Here is a 21716-nt window from a genome sequence, read left to right on the forward strand (position 1 = left end):
ACTATGGCTATGATCCCTTAAACACTGCTTACCTTCCTCTTATCTCCCAATGTTTATTTTCTGTGGCTTTGTGTGAGACTAAGGAATGGATTTTTACAAAAATATTTACACCTACATATTGGTAAATATCACAACAATTCCTAGTGTGTTAACAATGTCTACTGGCACAAATTCTCGCATGTTACCTGGAAAACAATATGTTTTCTCAATCTATGTTAAAATATGAAATCAAATTGATATGAAACGAGATTAATAAGAAATCAAATTGCATAAAATGTGCATTAAATTGATATGACATTAAATTGCATTAAAAGTATACATAGATATGAATCGGTATCTGCGGCGCTGCAGGGCTCTACCGGGAACCGCAGTGGCGAAAGCAGCAGCCTGGTGGGCTGCCACTCCCATGAGCCAGTGCCCTGCACTGGCAGCTCCTCCAGCATGGCTGTACTGCCCCCAGCCCCAGCCCCACCCATTGCACTAACATGACCAGGGACAGCTGCCAATGAGCCTGGTACCTGCCCCAGTGGATGGGGCTTCGGGTGGGACAGCCACTCCAGAGGAGCTGCCAGTGCGGGGTGCTGGCTCCTGGGAGTGGCGGCCCTCCAGGCTGCTGGTTTTGCTGCTTCGGTTCCCACTAGAGCCCTGCAGCTCTGCAGATACCTATTTATATCTGCAGATATCCGCATCAGTGGATATAAATTTTGTATCTGCGCAGGGCTCTAATATTGGTTGCAGCTGTGAGTGCTCAGCACTTCTGCAAATCAGACGCCACGGTCTCAGATTGGGCACACAAAAAACAAGGAACACGCAATTAGTTAACACGTGAAAAATTTCATTTAAGTAACTCATCTGGCATCTCACAGGAACTCTGTGACAGAGGCAGGTATAGAATCTAATTTTCCAGGGCAGCTTTGAATTTTCTTGACCATGAGACCCTCCTTTCTCTTCCTGCAATTTGCTGCCTCATTCTCTACATACCTTCTAATTTGTGAAACAAATGAGGCAGGAGTCAAAGAGACACCAGCCTCTTTTAGTACACAATCTTGATTCATTCCCAGAGCAGGTCAATCCGGTGCACTGAATGAGGCTGGGGTCCTGTGGAAAAAATAATACATAATCATGTAATGAAAGACTGTAATACATATGCACAAAGGGGCTGAATTAAGGAGTATCAAGAGATTAAATTACTTCTATATTTGGCACATGTGCAATCACTACTGGAATACTGTTCCAGTTCTGGTGTCCACAATACCGGAGGATGTTGATAAATGGGAGAGTGTTCAGAGAAGAGCCACAAGAATGATTGAAGGATTGGAATACATGACTTATAGTGATAGACTCCAGGAGCTCAATCTGTTAAGTTTAACAAAGACAAAGTTAAGGGGTTACTTGATCACAGTCTCTAAGTACCTATGTGGGGAACAAAACTTTGATAAAGGGGGTTCTTCAGTGTAGCAGAGAAAGATATAGCAAGATCCAAGAGCTGGAAGTTGAGGCTAGACAAAAGATTAGAAATAAAGTACAAAATTTTAACAGTGAGGATAATTAATCATTGGAACAATTTATCTCAGCCTTTGGTGGATCCTCCATCACTGGCAATTTTAAAATAAAAATGGAATGTTTTCCTAAAAGATATGCTGTAGTTCAGATAGAAATTAATTCACGGAAGTTCTGTGGTATGTGTTATGCAGGAAGTCAATCTAGCCAATTACAATGGTCCCTTCTAGCCTTTGAATCTATAAGTTTGCACAAGCAACCTTAGTTCTGGCATTTCCTAAATTATGAATGTTTGGCTTTGTAACTTTAATAATGTTCTTTTAAAATAGGATTTTTGTGTATAATTTCCTATGTTAAAAAAAACAGACATTCCATCATGTAGCATCATACCGACATCCATATGGTTCATTGGCAGGGTTGGAACATTAAATTCACTGCATAGACCTCTGGCACTTGAGCTAATGGAATAATTCATGGCAGTAGTAGTTTATCCTCTATGCAGGCCAGCACCAGATGGGGATGAGACACACACTTTGCCAGTGGGTTTCACAAAGATTTGCTGACAGCAGAGGAATGGTGAGAGTCAGGAATCTAGGTTTCCATTCTAGGCTGTGGAGGGAGAGTGATCTAGTGGGCACACACTTTTGTGCCCATTTTCCCCAAGCTTGATGTTTTCATCCTGTCTCCTCCAAACAGTCCCTGTCCCAGTCCGGTCTCTTCCCTACTCCTCTATGCTTCCTGGGCCCAGCCTGCCCCATACTCTGCCCACCGCATTCAGGGGACAGGAAGAAGAGGCTCCTTTATCTCAGTTCCAGTGCTAAGTTCTAGTCCACAGCAGCCCTGGTCCGGAATAGCTGGGAGCAGCCATCACAGGGGAAAGTCCAGCTTCGTTCATGCAGCTGTGGGCTCGAGTATGCTCATTCAGTCTGTAGAGAGGGTGCATGTGCAATCCAGTCACACTGGAAGCTGAGAGAGCCTCAAGCATGATCAGGGAGGATGGAATCATCAGAGATTTTCGTTGCTAAAGTCTAAGAAGCCTCTACTGAGCACGTGTGAACTGTGATTTTTTTTCAAAGGCTTATAACTTGGCCAAATTTGGGTGGATTTTCACAGGAATAGCATAAGGCACATCCCCAATACAAAGGCCACTCCCCTGCCAAATTTCTCTAAAGCATAGGGATGCTAGAGCTGTTAAAATAGGAATTTTCTTACCATGGGCAAAATGACATGGTTCTTCACCCCCAATTTGTTCTCAGAAATAGCTGAACTTTTTTGCTGAGGTTTTCCATTTAAACAAAAATCAGCCCAAGGCAGATACCCATCATGGAAAATTTCAGCCCAAATGGTTAAAATTTGGCCAAGTTATAAGCAACTGAAAACTGAGTCTTATAATAATAAGTGGCTCGTCCAGCTTCCCTATAATGTAATTAAATGAGTTTTACATTTGAGTAAATTATAGTACTCTTGAAAGAACAGGTCTTATAGAATGAATTAAGTGGTGAGGATATAATATGTGACAAAATGGGAATATTCCATTTGTATAATTACTGATGAATGAACAACAGCTATTAATTGAATTATCAGGTTTCTTAGTGGTGACCCATGAACAATTGTGTTTAACACACTTTGCATAAATGTTTTGTGAATATGCACATTACACTTAAAGATGAACATCCCAAGGTGGTGAGCTGCAATCTATAGACTAAATTCTAGCTAGTCCTACTCAAGTATGCAGGTGGGAAAAGGGCACATGGAGCCTCTTCTCCTTCGCTATTGACACTGTACAGTACCCTGGCAGAATGTTTTCACTAGAATTCCATGAACACTACAAAGGAACTGGCTAGTGTGCTCAGCAGTAAGTTGGGGAGGTGGCCACGGCCCTGCCTTCCCTGTACACCAGCTGGCATCCAGCTGCAGGCGCTGTGGGAAGGGTATACTTCTTATTTTTGATGAAACTGTAAGGGCCAATGCAAAGTGTGCCACTCCACCTTAGCCTCTCTGCTTTCTTCTTCTGTACAGTGGCAGAAAGTCGCAAGGAATCTCTGCTTGGCTTCTGGAGCTTTGATCCTCCCTCCAGTGCTCCTTACAGGAGGAAAGCCAGAGTGCAGTCCTATAATGTTACAACTGTTATTTACCCGTGTGAGAGTCCCTAACAATAATCTCATGTTTGTGTTGATACTTTTAAAGCAGTGATTAAAGTAGATCAAAATTTGAGGGGGAGCTCACCCGTGCTGGTGGTTGTGTGTTGTCATGGATGTTGACAACGTGACGGAATGACATTGAATCACCTAGTGATGGGACATGGCAAAGGGAAGACAACAGGGAAAAGGAAATAAATGAATTGGAAAGGAGTCTGTTGTTCCTGCCAAAGTCCATTGTCATCCAAAGAAAGCTGGGGTGTGTGGCCTGCAAAAGTGCATTGTGTAGAGAACATCCTTTGTGTTCCAAACACCTTTAGCTTTTACCCTTTGCTCACTCCTACATGCTACTGGAGAGTGCCAGAAGGGGAGAGGGCACTAACAGGATTATGTTTCCCCTTGATTTGGCACAGAAGCGGGGAGCCACTGCCACGGTCTTCCTTTGTCCATGTAGGGGAGAACTGAGAGTAGCAGGCTGTCTTTCTTTCCTTCTCTGTCCCCTGGTCCTCAGTCAGGCACCAGATCCTTCTAATCTTCGCACTTTAAAACCTCCCAGCTGAGGAATCTTTATTTCTTCAGCCACTGAAGAGGCAGGAGGAAGGGGCGCTCTCTCACCTCAGGAGAGGAAGAGGAAGCAGAAATCTCCCACTGTTGTAGCCAAGAAGAGGGGAATTTTGCTTTCGCACACTCCCCCTTACTTTTAATCCCTAGCTACTAGCATATTCTTAGGGACAGCAAGTCTCCATTCACCTGTTGTGCCAGGCTGGTCAAATGGTTATCCATATGTTATCCAACCCGGGGCTTTTCCCTGTAAAATGACCTCTTTTCCTTCCTATTCGTTCTTAGAACTCATTGTTTCCTGTTAGTGACATCAAACTGCTGCTGTGGGAATGGCTGGGATTTTACAATGACAGAGTTCACAAAAGATTATGATTTCTCCATACAAAGAAGAAACTGGCGAAGGGACTGAGGGGTATGGGGAAAGTCTGCTTCTCACACAAACAACTTCAGAAAAAGCACTATGAAGAGAGGAACTCAAAACACATTGTTGAAAGGTAACTTGATTTACATTTAACTCTCTTACTGATCCCATATTTGAATTAATGCAAAAGTTAATTTTAAATATAGAAATAAAATAAGACAAATTTCCCCCTCCCTCTTGGCAAACTGTAGAAAAAGTGATCTTAATCCTAGGTGAAGTAACTCCTTTCCCCCCAGGAACTAAAATGACAGTACCAGAACTGCTTGCAATGCCTGTCTGGCTGTGGGTCTTAGCATTGGCAATGGTGATATAGGTTTTTACATAATTGGAAGCCCATTGCCCAGCACATCTGAACACACAAATGATGTCTGTCTGTCCTGCATTAATTGGATCTCTGATGTCATGTTTGGGAGTAATGTCTTCAAATAGTTAACCATTCCAAATACTTAGTATAACTATGATGTTCCGAGGGATAGGATTTCTTAGATGTCTTTGATTTGAACTGAGTTGCATTTTAGCTTCTGGGGCTCAATTGCATTTTGGCCCATATGTCCAAAATTCTGAGTTTCCCTCATGGGGATAAATCATACTGCAACAGTGCCTGGGGGCTCATGATTCCAGGGGAATCTGCAGGAGTCTCAGGAGTAAGATACAGACTCTAAGCAATGGGGTCACCCTGCAGAGAACCAGCAGACTTGAGGAAAAGTGCCTCTTTTACTGCAGGAAGCTCCATTTGCTACCATGAAATGGCAGAAGTGGCTAATAACTTGTTATAGGCATCTCACCAACCCATTTTATTAAGTCAGTTAATTCTCACTTGTCAGGGAGCAGGTACGTCTATGTGACCATTTCCTCTCCTATCCCCAGCTCCCTCAGAAACTCCTAAATCAGCAGGCAGCCATCTGTCCAGGAAGGTAGCAGATGATGGCAGCTTCTTTTGCCAATCACTACTTTAGGGTGAGGCAGAGACTCCGTGTTGAGGAGAGGGACCAAACCACAAAGGACTTCGGGAAGGAAGTGAGGAGAAGGGCAAAGTCACCAGGGACTTTGTGGTGAGAAAGAGGACTGGAGGGCAGAACCACCAGGGAGTGGGACGGCGGTGGCATGGTTTGGGTGGTCACTTTGGATGACACTCAGATACCATGGCAATGAACATAATATAAATATCAATAATAAGTAAACCAAAAGGAAAAGGATGTGAGAAGGGTGTATTCAAAGTTGGGTGCTCAATTTGAATTTGTGCTTGAGGGCCCATACAACTACTGTTATGCCCCTGATTTCACTTTTTTTTTTAACTTGGCACTTGCCCTGCTTTAGTTTTAATCACAGTGTTCAGCATTGTTTTCAAACATGAAGTATGTACCTTCTCCGTCTTTGTGGGTGCAAGAATGTCATTGTGACCATGGGTCACTTTGGGCTACCTATGTCACCTGTAGCTGTGGTAATGGGTTACTATAGCAGGACTGTGTTTAGCTGGGCTTTCAGAGCTTGACTATTTGAGGTGGGATTTGTTTTGCTGTTTGGGAAACTGCTGTGGCCCATTTCATTGGGTTTAAAAGTTGTGGTGTTTTTGTTAAAATCCTTGCTCCTGGTAACATTCACCTGGAAGTAACCAGCAGACTTTTAAGATTTTTACATTAACTTTTCTTCATGCTTCTTGAAGGAGGGTTCCCTCCAGAAAAGGGCTCAGGACTTGACTGAAGGTGGGAGTAGTGAACTGAAGGGCCTGTGGTTGGGGCAGTACAACTGGGGCTATGACTTCCCAAACATCTGTCCCCGAGGGTATGTCTACACTGCAGTTAGACACCCATGGCTGGCCCAGGGCTTGCAGGGCTCAGGCTGTTTAATTGTGGCGTAAACATTTGGACCAGGGCTCGGGCTTCAGCCTGAGCCCAAATGTCTGCACCGCAATTAATCAGCCCCTTAGCCTGAGCCGCACGAGTCCCAGGCAGCTGACCCAGGCCAGTCGCATGTTTTTATTTGCAGTGTAGACATACCCTAAGAGTCTCACACACAGAGAAGCTGGAGGGAAGGGTCTTCCTATGTTTCATCTAGGGTCAACCCCTAGGATAGATGGGTTTATAGGCATCTGCAAGAGAATGGCTCAGTAAAGTCCATTTTAACTGACACTGGAGAGAATGGGGAGGATGTTTCCTAGGTGATGCCCCGCTGGTGTGGGATCTCTGAATTTCCTACCAGTTAAACAACTGGTCATACTTTAAGTTTTTCGCTGTTGTCCTTGTGCTTGCTTTTTTTTTAATTTCTGTGCTTCTGTGTGTTTTCACCAATAGATTACTCCTCTCTTTCAAGCTCTTCCAACCTATTTCTCACTAATCCACACTGTCCCCCTTGGCATAGACAGCCATTATTACTAATGAGCATGTTGGAGCTCATACATTATTTCTAGATGATTCAATTAAAGAGGCAATTCCAAATGAAGTTTTCTGAAAACAGACTCTTCCAAATGGGGTTATAAATGTGATTTTGACACTGTCATTGTGCAGAGGTAGCCAAAACCCAGTGAAGAGAAAACACAAGCTCCAGATAATTTAGGAGCAATATTAATCTAATGTAGGAAGCATAAATCTTTCTCGTTTCACTGCCTCATTCAACAGCTTAAGGTCTGCTCAAATTTTTATTCTTCCATTCTTTTTTGCTTCTAGGGTTATTGGCATACACTCATTGGTTCACTAATTTCCTCTTTGAAGTTTATATTTTTTATTCTGATTAATGATTGCTTTCTCTTTTGGAAGCATTTGAAGAGGACACACCATGTGGTGTATCAAATCTATGGGAAGTAGATTGTTCTATAGGAAAAAGATCTTTCATTTCAGTTTAAACTAGCTGAAACTTAAGACCAGTGTTCTTGGACCTCTAGGTTTACTTCCTCTACTGGGTACCGGAGGCCCATTTTACAGACTGCATCTTAAACAGTAAATTGTTGTTTGTTACTAGAAAGTAAAAATTAATAGCCCAAAAGTAATTTCCCTTTTGGGATGTATACATTGGCTATCACAGGCTCCAGCAATGTCTGCTGTGCTATATACTGAAATGGTTTCTGGGATACTGTAATGATATCTTCATCTACATTGATCTTAAAATCCACTCTTCTGACATATAGCTGTACTGCTACTTGCCATATATTACTGTTCTCTTCACAAGTAATCAGTCCTAAAATCAGTGCTCCTAATTCCTACTCTGTGCCTCTGTGCCTATTTACGTCACCATTTTAGTGCAGTGGATCACCTCAATGTGTTCCAGTTAGTTGCATTTTCTGTGTCTTTTGTTTCATGCTGAGCAATAATCTTTTGATTGTGTTTGTGTTTGCAGTGAGTGCATGTTACATCTGTTCCCATGCCAGATCCTTCATTTCTGCTCCTTTCTTGAGTGTATTCCATTTCTTTTCTTACTCTTGTGTAAACTGAATTGGCCAATAAACAAAGTCACCTCTTTTTTTAGTAGTTTCCTGATCTGCATTTTGATTTTTAGGTCCTGACAAAGCTCCCATTTAAGTCAGCAGCAAAACTATGATGGAGTTCAATGAGATCAAAATCAATCCCTTAATGAGGTTAGAGTGACAGGCTATTTCATTTGCATTTTTTCAGTGTCATCTGTAATGTTAGTGATATTCTTCGTCATAAAATCCTGATTAAAAATGGATGCCAGAGGATTCGTCTTTTGTCTGCTGAACGTTGTTATGCTTGGCTAGTTAATGCAAGCTTTTAATAATTTATTATAATAATAATAATTAACACTTCTATATTGTCTTCCATCTAAAGAGCTCTATACACTTTGTAAATATGAATGAATTAAGCTTTACAACAACCAGGTGAGATGGGTATTCTTATCTCCACTTCACACAAGTGGAAATTGAATCAAAGGGTATGTCTAGACTAGATATTTTGGTCCTGTTGTAAGTCTAGTTAACTGATTAACTCGAGTTGTGGTCCCATTGTAACTTGAGGTAATTGATTGCCAATTGTACATCGTACATTGGACCATTACCATTGTACATCGTAATGTAAACACTGCACTGATGTGTTCCATGACACAAAGTTTTGTGGAGTGTTTAGATTAGTATTTACAAAGGTGTTCTAGTTAATTGGCAAATTTAGGTTACAACCGGGCCACAGACTCTAGTCTACACATACCCAAAGAAGCTGAAAGACTTGCTCAAGGTGACTCAGCAAGTTTGTGGTAGATAGAGTCAGGAGAAAAGTCCAGCTTTTCAGACTCTTAGCTGTGTGTATTAATAACTGAGCCAAGCTTCCTCCCTAACAAATGCCTCCATGGATTTCCTGGTGCCCTACTTCTCATCAGATTTCTTTATTCCAATAACCCAATTACAGTAAAAGCTTTTTTATCTGGCATGTTGGAGGAATGCGGGGTGCTGGTAAGTGAAAAATTCCGGTTAACTAAGAGGGAGGGAGTTTGGGTGCGGGAGGGGGCTCAGAGCAGGGGGTTAGGGCATGGAAGGGATTTCGGGATGCTGGATCTGGGGGGGTGCTCACCTTGGGCAGCTCCCAACAGGCAGCAACCTGTCCCTGCTGTTCCTAGGTGGAGATGTGGTTAGGCGGCTCTGTGCGTTGGCCCTATCCCGAGTGCTGGGTCTGCAACTCCCACTGGCCGGGAACCATGGGCAATAGGAGCTGCAGGGGGAGCACCTGTGGGTGGAGGCAGCGAGCAGAGCCACCTAGCCATGCCTCCGCCTAGGAGCAGCAGGGTCAGGTCACTGCTTGCGAGGAGCTGCCTGAGGTGAGCACCGCCCAGATCCAGCACCTCAAAACCCCTCCTGCACCCAAGCCCCCTCCCACACCCAAACTCCCTCCCAGAGCCCACGCCCTGCATCCCCTCATGTGCCCCAGCCCCACACCCCCTCCTGCACTACGAACCCTTCATGGCCATTCCTCCACCTAGGAGCAGCAGGAACATGTCGCCGCTTTCGGGGAGCCATGTGGAGCCAGGTAGGGAGTCTGCCAGCCCCGCACCAACCGGACTATAAACCGGACTTTCTATTAAGATTAGAAATGCTGGTTTAGAGAGCTTTCCGGTTGGTACAGAGCCGAATAACACAGCTTTTACTGTATTTACTGGCCTCCTCATATGTAAAAAACACTTAAAGAAGCACTTGGGCTCTTTCATAGTCTCATATGGGAGAGTTAATTTCTATTTTCCTCATCCAGACTGGCAGAAATGTGAAACCTGGTAACATGCTGCTTCAATTCAGGCAACAGTAATAGATGACTGAGCTCTCAAGGGTACAGCTAAGCAAATAGTGGGAAAATATATCTGTGAACATATTTACAAATGTCATTCAAAATTAAATTTGTACACATTTTTCAATGTGCTTTACTGTGACCACCTGAAACCCTATTTTTTTATGTGTACAAATTTTGGGGGGGCAGTGATTTTTATTCATATGAAATTGGTTATTTGTGCACAAATAAATATATTTGTGCCTTCAGTGCTTACTAGGCTATCCATTTAGAAACAAAGGGTGGGATCCACAAAGTTACTTACGTGCCTAAATCCCACTCATAGGCACCTAAGTCTCGAGTTTAGGTGTTTAAGTCCCAGTTTTAGGCTCCATTGTGATCCACAAAACTCCTGGGGAACATTGTAAGTGCTTAAACTCACTCAGCACCTACGTTTTCAGGATAAAAGTTACCTCGGTGCCTACGTTTCTGCCTCTGGGCATGTACACTACTGATTCCTTCTAGGCATCTGGCCACCTATCTCCTTAAGCCTCAGAGTGATTCACAAACTGTGGGAAGACAGGCATTTGGGTACATAGGTGGCATGTGGGGCTCAATCCAATAGGTGTGCTTGGAAACTTCCTATCAGATCAGGTCCCATGTAAAATCTGGCTGGAGGAGGAGATGGTTGTGGTGGGGCCCACCTTATAACTCAGTGGTTAGAGCACTTGCCTGCAATGGGGAAGACTCAGACAAGCAGCAAGACTAGGGCTCTGTTGGCAGAAGAAAGTTTCCAGGCAGTTTGTCACAGTAAGTGGATGGCTTAAAGTAATATGCTGTGGTTGTTGAATCTGAGCTGCCCCCATGCACTGTGAGTTTGAGCCCTAACTCTTGGTAGCTTTCCAAGAATGTGTATTGTGTACATTGCTTGTGATTTGCCTACATTGGGCAGGGGCTCCTTTTGGGAGATTTGCCCTGACACCAAAATTTTTCTTTTAAAAGTTAGATTTTAAAGTGCTCCAAAATCCTTATGCAGACTCTGATTTTGTTATTAAGGATATTATCAGTAATTAAATAAAGGGAAAATTAAAGACTTCAGTCAGCAATTAGGGTAATGTAATCATGACTCATACTCTTAACCCTTTCTTGAGCAATGGAACTGAGAGTGAGTAAGTGAAGCAGAGTTAAGGTTGCCAAACGGTGGCTCATGACATCAAGTTCAGCTGAACTTAAACCTCTGAAAACAAGGAATGGAAGAGTTAAAGTAATACACACTTAAACCTCTGAAAACCAAGAGATAGAGAGTTAGGGAACATGCCATGCTCACAACATAACCTTAACTCTGCCCTCTTTGAGTGATGCTCTAACACACTGAGAACACATATACTAATACTCTTCTCTTGCAACAGAACACTCAGAGTACAGAGCATATGAGCACTGTAGGACCAAGTCTAACATCTTTTCTTTGCTAAGACAAAACTTGGGTTTAGGTACAGTGTAGGGAACAGGAGCTACCAATACCTAGCCTACACTCAAACACTGAACCTGCTCCACACAAACCACCTCCCGCTTGCTAAATATTACAACCCTTTCACGCTTGCTCAGAGGATTCCTCCTAAGACATTGCCCTCTCTTACCAATCACTAAACTCCAGAGACCAATCTCCAAGAGAAGAAGGCTACCTTGCACCACTATTGATGCAACCTACAGAACTCAGTGCTGAAATGAGCCATACTTGAATCTTCATGGTACTCATACATGTCTCTTCATATCACAGTGACAGCTTGTCCAATCTGCTCCAACTAATTCCTCCACCACCTTAATACAGTGAATGCAGCTGGAATACATGCAGATAAATGCTGGAATTGAAATCTGGAACACAACACAATATACACAACAGTGCCTTCCCCAGGTACTCATGTCTACTTATTATGGTGTGAACCTTATTGAACCATCCTCAGTGGCTATTTCCAGCTTCAGTGGATAGTTACATTTGTGATGTGGGGGTGGCATGTACCTTAACTCTGTATTTCCTGGTTTTCAGAGGTTTAAATTTGCATTCCCTTAACTTTTTATTTCCTGGTTTTAATTAATATTATTAGAGATACAGATCCACAAAGGTGAGCCTTATAATGCTATGTAATTTCCTGGTGAATGACATCTAAGGAGGGAGCATTGTGTAGTGGGTAGATGAAGGGACTAGAAGCCATGATACCTTGTTCTAGCTGTCTCTGCTCTGCTACCAATTTGTTTTAGGAGGACCTTGGACAAGCCATATAATTTCTTTGTGGCTGTATAGAGGGTATAAAAATGCTTGCCTATGTCAAGGAGGTGTAGTGAGGCTTATTTAATATTTAGAAATAACTTTGAGAACATTTATGAAAGCTGATGTATAAATGTAAGTTAATATTATTATATTATTAACTTTATTAGATGGAAATTGGGTGGAGGAATTGCATAGCTAGAGGCTGTGTGCGGCTTTGGGAAATAGGAAGGTTGAAAACCTAGGAGGTGTGTTGGGCAAGTTACGAGGTTACTGAGAGCAGTTCACAGATGAATATATTTATCTGTATTACTGTGTACTGCAGTACACTTTAGTGAGGGCAAGTATACTATCCACCAGTAGCCTCGTGGTTACCTGTTATTTTGCATAGGCATTGTAGCACTCAGCTGTTAGCTGTATGTCACGTCAGCCAAGCTTGCCTGATAGATAATTATATGTGCAAAGTCAGGGCTGGTTCTAGGGGTGGAGGAGGGGGGAAGTTGCTATGTGATTGTGCTCCTTTTTCCCCTTCCGGTCTGATTTGCTGGCTTCCCCCCCTCCCTCACTGGTGGTGCAGTGCTGAAAATGTTTTCCACCTGGCTAGCAAAATGGCCAGGGCCACTCCTGTGTCATATGGCAGCTTTATTTTAGAACCAGTAGCTGAAAGCTGTTGCCGTGGCATGGATGTTGTAGTTGGGTCAAGGGAGCCATCAACTGTATTCAATTAATTTTCACTTTATGTTCTCCTTCTTTTATCCTCTCTGTGGCCGGTGAGGGTAGCCTTCTTTCCTGGCATTGTGTGTGGTCAAAGCTTTGAGGGGTACCACTGTATACCATGCTTTGGTACACGGTACCACTGTATACCAGAGCAGTGGGAACCATTTTCACTTGTGCCCAATCCTGTATGGCTTAGAATCAGATTATTCCAGTACTAGTGGTGGGCCTTCACACCAGGAAACACACTCACAAAACATGGTAAACCCGCTAACACAAGACAGAGCTGCATGTGTCAGTGAACAGGCAATCATATGGAACGGCAGTAAAGCCAGATAGGTACGTAGTATTTTGGGGGTCTTGTTTCCATGTGGTGTTTTGCAGTGAAAAATGTTGCTGTTTGTACATGTTCCCCAAAGTTTGGTCATGGGACTTGCCCCTGACTGGAGGCACAAACACTTCTTTGTTATCCCACACAGCTGTTACTCTCACTTTCTCTGATCCACTGTCACATTCCAACCGCCACAGAAGCTGTGGACTACAAAATTCCATCTGGTTCTTCCAGGGCCCAGAGATGACTGAACCTTGTGTTATTCTGAACAAAAAGGGCTCTCCACCATGCTTGTAGCTGTTTCCGTCAGGTTACACTGAAAGACTTGTGTTGATGGTGAATGAGGGGTATGTGCTGCTGTGGGGGGCTATGTGTGTTTCAGGTTGGTTGTGTTGTTGTGTGGGTGGTTTTGAAAAACTGTGGCAGTTGGGTCAGGTAATCAGCCATCTGTGCATGCAAGCTATGAAACTGTTGCATGCAAATTAGCTGTAGAATAAGGGTGGTGATTGGTTGAGTTACTTCTGCTACCACACTGGTCTAGGACTCTTGGCATGGCATACTTGGTATGCCTTATGGTAGCTGTACACTGCACGGGTGTAATTTGTAAAGTCAAAATGGTTGAAAGCTTAAAAATTGGACTGTAACAGTCTACCAAATCCAGTGATGAGTCACTCTGGTGATATTCTGATCAAAAGGAGCCCTCAGCCAAGCTATACAGATACACTAGGCTTCAGAGTGACCTACCGAATGACAATCCTGGAATCTTATTATATAGATTCCCTTGTTTGTGGGCTTTATGATGCACATTAATTTCAAAGCTAGTAGAGTAGTTTGTGTATCAGTTCTATTTTAAAAATAAATAGAAGTTGAAAATTTGGCAAGGAAATGGCTGTGAGGGAGGAGAGGTGCATTTCAATGTTCTGTGAAATATAGCTTTTGGTTTGGATGAGTTAAAAGAGTTTGAAAATCATAATTTGTGCAAGAACATTTGTAAAAGATCATTAGTACTTTTTTCAACTGTCTTCCTTCAACAGCTTGAAAGAAAGTGCTTCACTGCATATGACTGCACAGCTAGTTTAGTATCTAAGTAAGAATACACAAAATCCTGTATTCTTCACTTCACATTTAAGCATGACCTCAGTGAAGGAAGTAGGCACTCCAAGGTTCCTGGAAAGCTCTTATCCACTTCACATAAACTTTCCATGTTAAAAGGTGGAATCTGATGCCACTGGCCTTTTAAAAGGCCAGATTCTCAGCTGGTGTGGATCAACCTAGCTCCATTGAAGCCATTTATACCAGTTAGGATCTGGTCCAAATGTGCAAGTCGCATGGCGTTTTCAATGTAGTGGCGACACACCTAGTTTCAATAGAACTAATAAAAGTTTTTTTTTATTTTTAATATTTTCTTCAGAAAAAATACAACAAAACCCCAGGAAATTAATTAAAAATAAAATAAAAAGCAGGTCAAAAGAAATCATTGAGGTCACAGAGAGGAGCACTCACAAGTGAAGAAATGCCAAACTTACATTGTTTGCACAAATGCTTACACAACCTTACCTTTGCTACCTTCTCTGACTGTGTTATGACACAAGCCTAATTCGTGGCTATATGCAATATTTATTCCTCGTTCTCTGTTCCTGGAACTATCAAAGGATCAGTTCAGCCTCTGGTGAAAATTAGAGCAACCTCAGGTCTCCTCTTATTTGCTCCCAGCTGCAGTGGCCCTCAAAGAGCTGTTCTGGCAGCCAGGGATCACCAGAGTTCCTGCAATGACTTCTTTCCCCAACCATGCTGTTGATGTGCTCTACACTGGGGAATTCAAGGGTGGGTGATGTAGGGCTGGCTACACGTGCCATTGGGAGATTTGCAAGGAGAATCTTCAGCTGGGTACATAAGCCAGCTTTAACCTTGCTTTGTGTCTGTGGAGCAGATTCCAAAGGGGCTACTCACATGAGTAAGTAACGCATGTGTATAAGCATTGGCAGAACCAGGGTTCTAAATTTCACATCATCTGGCCTAGTTGATTTGTGTATGTTTAAATTTCCATGGATTTTTTTACCTACTCTTTATCAACAGCTAATTTGGTAGTCTTCCTCATTTCCTAATTATTCAAACTACTTTTTGTTTGTTAAAGATAGATTTTTAAAAGTTTCGTATCTCGGCCATTTTTGAATCATTAATTTTCTCATTTGTTATTAGGAGTATTTTATCTCTGATACTTTCCCCATTAAATATTTATTAAAATCCTCTTTGTTCCTTTAATTCTTTTGGCTAGCCTAACTTCATTGTGCTCTTTCTGCTGTCTTTTTTTCTCTCTGCCAGGTTTACTTTACCGACGGTTTATGTTGGACTGCTTCTCCCCTTTTCTATTAACAGTATAGGGGTTTTCTTCAACCTCAGATCTTAGAGCAGTCTCTTTCCTTGTTACCTGTATTCTTCGTTTTCAGAGGAATTGTAATCTCTTGTGACTTAATTATGGTATCCTCTTGGATTCCCCATACTTGTTTTCCACTGATGGGTTTGAATACTTCCTTCTATCAGACTTTACTTTCTAGGGGGCTGATTCTGTAACCCTTATTAACTCAAGTAGTCTTTACTCACACAGTTAGTTCCACTGGACAATTAGGACTACACTAATGAGTAAAGGTTTCATGATTGGGCTCTAGATTTAATAATTGCCCAAAATTTACTTTTCTGAAATGTATTCCCCTTGAACACATTTTGCGGTCATATTATGCTGAATTGAAATATCATGTGGCGAATGGTTCCAAGCTTCTCTGTTATTCTCACGTTGTCAACCCTTTTCTCTCTGTTGGTAAGAAGTGGATGCAGGATAGGTTCTCCTGTTGTTTGATTCAAGTGATAATTCTTTCATACAGTGCCAGTCAGCTGATAAGCCTCCAAAGTCCATACTGTTCAGTCACATTTATAAGTTACTCGAAAACATTGACAGAGGCTTTGAAATGAAAAGTTAACACTGTTATTCTGTCTTTAACTCATGAAAAGAAGAGGCCATGGCTTGAGTTAAGGAAAGAATTGAGTATTGACCGCCAATTTAAATTTTACTGCATTTTTATAGGGATAGACCCTCTGCTGGCAAGCACAGAGACACATCATTTCATGCTGCTAGGGAGCATATTCTTAAAGATGGAGAAACGATTGTAGTAAATATTATTTTTTCTCTGGTTCTCTTTGTGACCATATGTCAGGGTTCCCTCCCCACTCTGAACTCAAGGGTACAGACATGGGGACCTGCATGAGAGACCCCCTAAGCTTATTTCTACCAGTTTAGGTTAAAAACTCCCCAAGGCACAAATTCTCCCTTCTACCTTGGATTAGGTAATGCTACCACCACAAAGTGATTTATACAAACTCAGGGAAAGGACCACTTGGAGTTCCTACTTCCCCCTAATATCCCCCCAAGCCCCTGCACCCCCTTTCCTGGGGAGGCTTGAGAATAAATGAGATGAGCACAGACCAACCTTGGTTTTTTTTAAGACACTAAAAAAAGCCCAATTAGATTCTAAAAGAAACAGAACTTTATTATAAAGAAAAAAGGTAAAAGAAGCACCTCTGTAAAATTAGAATGGAAGATAATCTTACAGGGCAATCAGATTCAAAAACACAGAGGATTTCCCTCTGGGCCAAACTTTAAAGTTACAAAAAGAAAACCAGGAATACACCTTCCTCTCAGCACAGAAAAAATCACAAGCCAAAACAAAAATAAGCTAACGCATTCCCTTGTTAGTACTTACTAATTCTAATGGAGTTATTGGATTGCTTGCTTCTTTGATTTGTGTCCGGCAGGCACACAGAACAGACAGACCAAAACCTTTCTCCCCTGCCCAGATTTGAAAGTATCTTGTCCCCTTATTGGTCCTTTTGGTCAGGTGCCAGCCAGGTCACCTGAGCTTCTTAACCCTTTACAGTTAAAAGGATTTTGTGTCTCTGGCCAGGAGGGATTTTATAGTACTGTATACAGGGAGGTTGTTACCCTTCCCTTTATATTTATGACACCATACTATGCCGGCATGTTGTTTTTACTGTGATTTTACCATTTTCTCATAAGTGGCATCAGCAGAAAGAACTCATGACCTGCTCTGAAAACACAAGTCTCTATCACTTGAGCCAAACTTAAAGAAAAAGCTCCACTGGAGAAAGACATATCATTTTTGGGAGCCTGCAACATGATCAAAAGAAAGTTTGAAAATCCCTTATGTGAACACAAAAACTTCAAAACTGACACATGCACTGAAGAAGTACATGCATAACTGTTTCATACTGAATTGATTCTATAGTTTCAGCAGGCTTTATTGCAAAGTATTTTGGTATTCCAGACAGTAGAATACATACTGCAAAGCACACAACAAAACGTGAGATGAGAGGTAACAATCAACACCTACAGCTGCTGTGAACTTTAAAGGATTCCTATTAACTGAGCATGGCAGATTGCTTCAGGATGTGGAAAAGTCTCAATTCTTGGGTATGAAGGGACTTTTTTAGCACTGAGAACAGACTATTACCTTCACCTTCTTACATGCCCAGAGGTGGATAAAATTTACAAGTATTCCCAAGGAATTTTTAGAAGATAATAAAGCCAAATTGAAGACAAATTTGATTAAACAACTTTCAGTTCCACTGAAAACCAGCCAGTATTCTGACCAACTATTTACATCTGCACTCATCTGTGAATTTTAGGTCTGTGAAGTAGCAAGCCTGACCTTTTTCACTTGGTGGCCAATTGCATACATTCTGAAGTCTTTCCCTTGCATATAAGCTTATCCAAAACTACATGAGGGATAGAAGCAACGTTTTGTGAACATTTAGATATGAAAGTGTAACAAAATCTAACTGCATATGGACCCCCAATTTCAATCAGTTCAAATAACTGAACTAGTGTCATTTCTAATTGGAGTGACTCTCACGTTGAATGCCTCTTCATTTGCATTGGAAGCAATTGCCTTGTCATCATACTGACCTCCATCAGAAAAGATCCGGTTGATTATTTGGCATGTGAGGGAGCTGGCTTGCCTGAGGAAATCTCAATTTTTGCTCACCTGGTGGAGCTACTACTTGTGATCTACAAGAGATTTGGTTCAAGTCATTTAAGCCACTGTGGCGTGCAGGGTATATACACAATTACATTCAGCAATTGCACTGGGGACTCTATATTAATCATAATTAGTTGGTTGTCTAACCCAGTGTCTGTCCACTGGTTAGCAAACCAAACAACATCTTTATTCCTGTTCTGAAAAAAGAACATGAAGTATTCAGTGTTCTGCTGATACCCAACTCTGTTCTCCATCTTGCCTAATTTACCTAGTATCTGGTTGAGACTGGAACATGGTATGAAATATCCACATCCTTTAGCAATGTAGTTAAGGTGACCTAAACGTGGCATAGACAGCGTTAAATCAATGGAATATTTCTTCCAATCTACCACCTCTGAGGGAGGTGGATTAAGTATGCCTACAAGAGAACCCCAACTGGTACTGTAGGGAGTGTCTACGCTGAAGCAATCCAGCAGAGCAGCTGCAGCACTGCTGCTAAGCTGCTGTACATTTCAAACGTAGACAAGACCAGATTGGTAAATTTAGGAGAGCAATGATCTGATACTATGGAGACATTACTGATCCCTTTGAGGATGTGCAACTATCATCTGTCACTTGAGATAATGAAAGAGTCGTCTTAGATCCCCACCTGCTGTGAGATGATCAGATAGCAGATGTGATTAGACTTTCTTTTTTCCATCTGCTTCTGGCTTGAATGCCTTTAATCTTGAGGTGATACATTATTGCAGTGTGCTTCACATGGGGCTATGCTTTAAATCCTTTTGGAAACTGAAACTGGTGCACAATGTGGGACACCTATTTATTAGACAAAGTATTTTACTAGGATCATTTTACACCAGTCCCACATGATCTTCATCAGCTGATTGTTCCTCAGCTGATTTCTGGGTTGTTTTAAGTTGTTGTTGTTCTATAAAAGCTTCCTGAGAGATTGCGTCTCTCCTGGTTTTGATACTGTTGCAGATGAGTCAGTAGGGACACTTGAACTGGAATCCCTTCAAAGAGGAAGCTGCTGGGAAGATGTTCTGTACAAAGGCCCAGTGATTTTAGAACCTACTCCTTGTTTTTAGGATTTTAGCTCAATCGGTAGATCATCAGGCTTTCAATCTGAGGGTTTAGGGTTCAAGTCCCTTTCTGGGGACTCAGCTTTTTTGGGGGAGGGATAGCTCGGTGGTTTGAGCATTAGCCTGCTAAACCCAGGGTTGTGAGTTCAATCCTTGAGGGGGCCATTTAGGGATCTGGGGCAAAAATTGGGGATTGGTCCTGCTTTGAGCAGGGGGTTGGACGAGATGACCTCCTGAGGTCCCTTCCAACCCTGATATTCTATGATTCCTCACACCTGATCTGAAATACCCTAAAAGTGAACTCATTTAGATAATGTTGCAAGGTCCATCTTTTTTCTTGAGCTTTTGGGAAAGGGTGAAAGACTGAAAGGGTGAGGCGTTTTCAGGGCTTTTTTAAATATAAGCTGTGGGTAAACTGCTGGATTTATTATTTTTATTGTATGATTCGTTGTTTTAAATGTGTTAAAGAACCCACAGACTGGGTTGATACTTTTTTAATGTATCGAAGTAGAAATGAATGAAGCATTACAGAGGCAGTGTTAGCTTAGTTTCTAAATCATTTTGTTGGCATAAGATGCCTTTACAATGTTTTATGTATGCCAGTTGTTTGCTAAATATATATATTTTTAAATTGCAGTATCTGTTAAAAGAAAAGCATGTTAGAGCAAATGGACATGTTTTGCCATCTTTGTGTAAAACGTAAGTGTCACCTAGCATGCCTTTAGGAAAGTAGATCTGTTCTGCTTCCCTTTATGGTCCTCTAGCACTGAGAGCTTCTGAAACACATTTCTTGTTGGCCAAGAGATGCAATAGTGTAGCCACTGATATTGGCATATAAGGGAAATAAAAAATAAATGAATGAGTTTATCCCCTCGTAATGAGCACTTGAAGTTAATGCAGTCATTCAGCTTTGCCTACAATTCAGATGCTGCTGCTAGGGAATCTCTTATCTGAAGTATCGACATCTTTTGATTCAGCCTCATAAATTTTAAGGAGTGATCCTGTATGAAATCAACTGCTGATTTCAGTATGGTGCTAGCGTAGTCAAAGAAATGGGGCAAAGAATAATAATTTGCAGTGGAATCTTTTAATAAGTTGTAGGGCCTTGTTGTGTACCCCTCACTCATGTTAGTGAATGCTTACTCACAGGAATAGTCTTACTGATTTTACTGGGATTATTTGCATAAGTGTTCAACAATCAACACCATAATGTTTGTGGTTACTTTCTCCTGTAGGTGAAATGTTTTTATTAGCTAAAACAGCTACTCCATCTACCCACTGCTTGGATTCTGCATACATTTCTGTTTTGTGACAGACAGAGTGCAGATTTCGAAGGTTGTAGGTGCTTATTCATAATTGTAGGTGCTTATTACCTCTTCACAATAAAGGCAAAATACATATTTTTGCCATTTAACGTACGGCAACAAGCAATGAGGCCAGAAATACCAAACAGGAAGAAATAGATTAAGCCAATAATGGACCTTGGTGCCATTTTGTGCACTGTGAAATTGATTTGTGATTGAAAGTGAAAATTCTCTATGCCGGAAACTTTTTTGGCTCATGGGTCCAGATCTTACAATATGCTGTGGTGGAATAGATAAACCCTTCCTCCTGCACCCCCAAGTCAACAAGGGGTTAAAGAACTTTGGGAGTCACAATCAGCCCCAATCTGCTGAACCTGTATGTCATGTAAGCCTGTGGAGGAACTCAGCCCATTTGCGGTGTCACTCTGAAACAAGAGCAGCTATAGCTCCCATTCATCCAACAGAGATTCAAGTGATAAAGTAAGAATTCTGGAAAGAAATGGTTACATATAAAACAAAATCATAATATGCTTTCTAGAGACTAAACCTAACTAACAGGGCATTCCTGTGTCTTCTACAAGATAGCTTATCCCAGGTCCTTTTCCCCACGTTTTCAGCCTGTTTGGCTGAGATCCCTTCTTATAAGATCAAATGTGTCAGTGGCTTGTCCTTACAGTTTGAAGTAATACCAGAGTGTGTCTCTGCACCCTCAGGTATGCCAGAACAGACATCTGATGTTCACCTGAAAATAGGGTCCCACCCACTCTGTGCATTTCTTCCTGTTTACAAGGAAATTAACTCTCCACAAGCTCTTCATTAACATTTGAGTCAGTATGCTAGTAGACTTGTGTTGTATGACACGCTATACACAATGGTCCACTACAGTGATAAGTGTCTCCCCCCTTCAGTCTGAAGAAGTTTGTTTCAAGATACCCTATCTTTGAATGAATTGCTTTTAACCACTGACCTAGGGAACGTATTTTTTAGAATATATACATAATTCCTCACATATTTTCTGTACATACATCTCACAATGATTATGATGACCGGTGTGACACATGGGTCCATAGAGGCCATACATGACCCCTTTTGTTGAACCCAAGGCATTCCTTACCCTATGTAAGAACATAATAACGACCATACTGTGTCAGACCAA

General features: G+C 41.8%; 1 protein-coding gene across 2 annotated transcripts in view; it reads left to right on the forward strand.

Annotated features, from left to right (window-relative positions):
* Positions 1 to 21716, forward strand: part of ESR1 (estrogen receptor 1) — a 296887-nt gene that overhangs the window by 56897 nt on the left and 218274 nt on the right. The window contains exon 1 of one of the 2 annotated variants that reach the window (XM_074948628.1): positions 9549 to 9584. The exons of the other annotated variant lie outside the window; for it this stretch is intronic. Within the exon in view, the coding sequence (XP_074804729.1) occupies positions 9551 to 9584 (34 nt within the window). The 5' untranslated portion in view covers positions 9549 to 9550. Of the gene's footprint in view, positions 1 to 9548; positions 9585 to 21716 lie in introns of those variants that run through there. 2 annotated transcript variants of the gene reach the window in all.

The sequence above is a fragment of the Natator depressus genome, chromosome 3 (genome assembly GCF_965152275.1).
Source record: "Natator depressus isolate rNatDep1 chromosome 3, rNatDep2.hap1, whole genome shotgun sequence".
Lineage (NCBI taxonomy): Eukaryota > Metazoa > Chordata > Testudines > Cheloniidae > Natator > Natator depressus.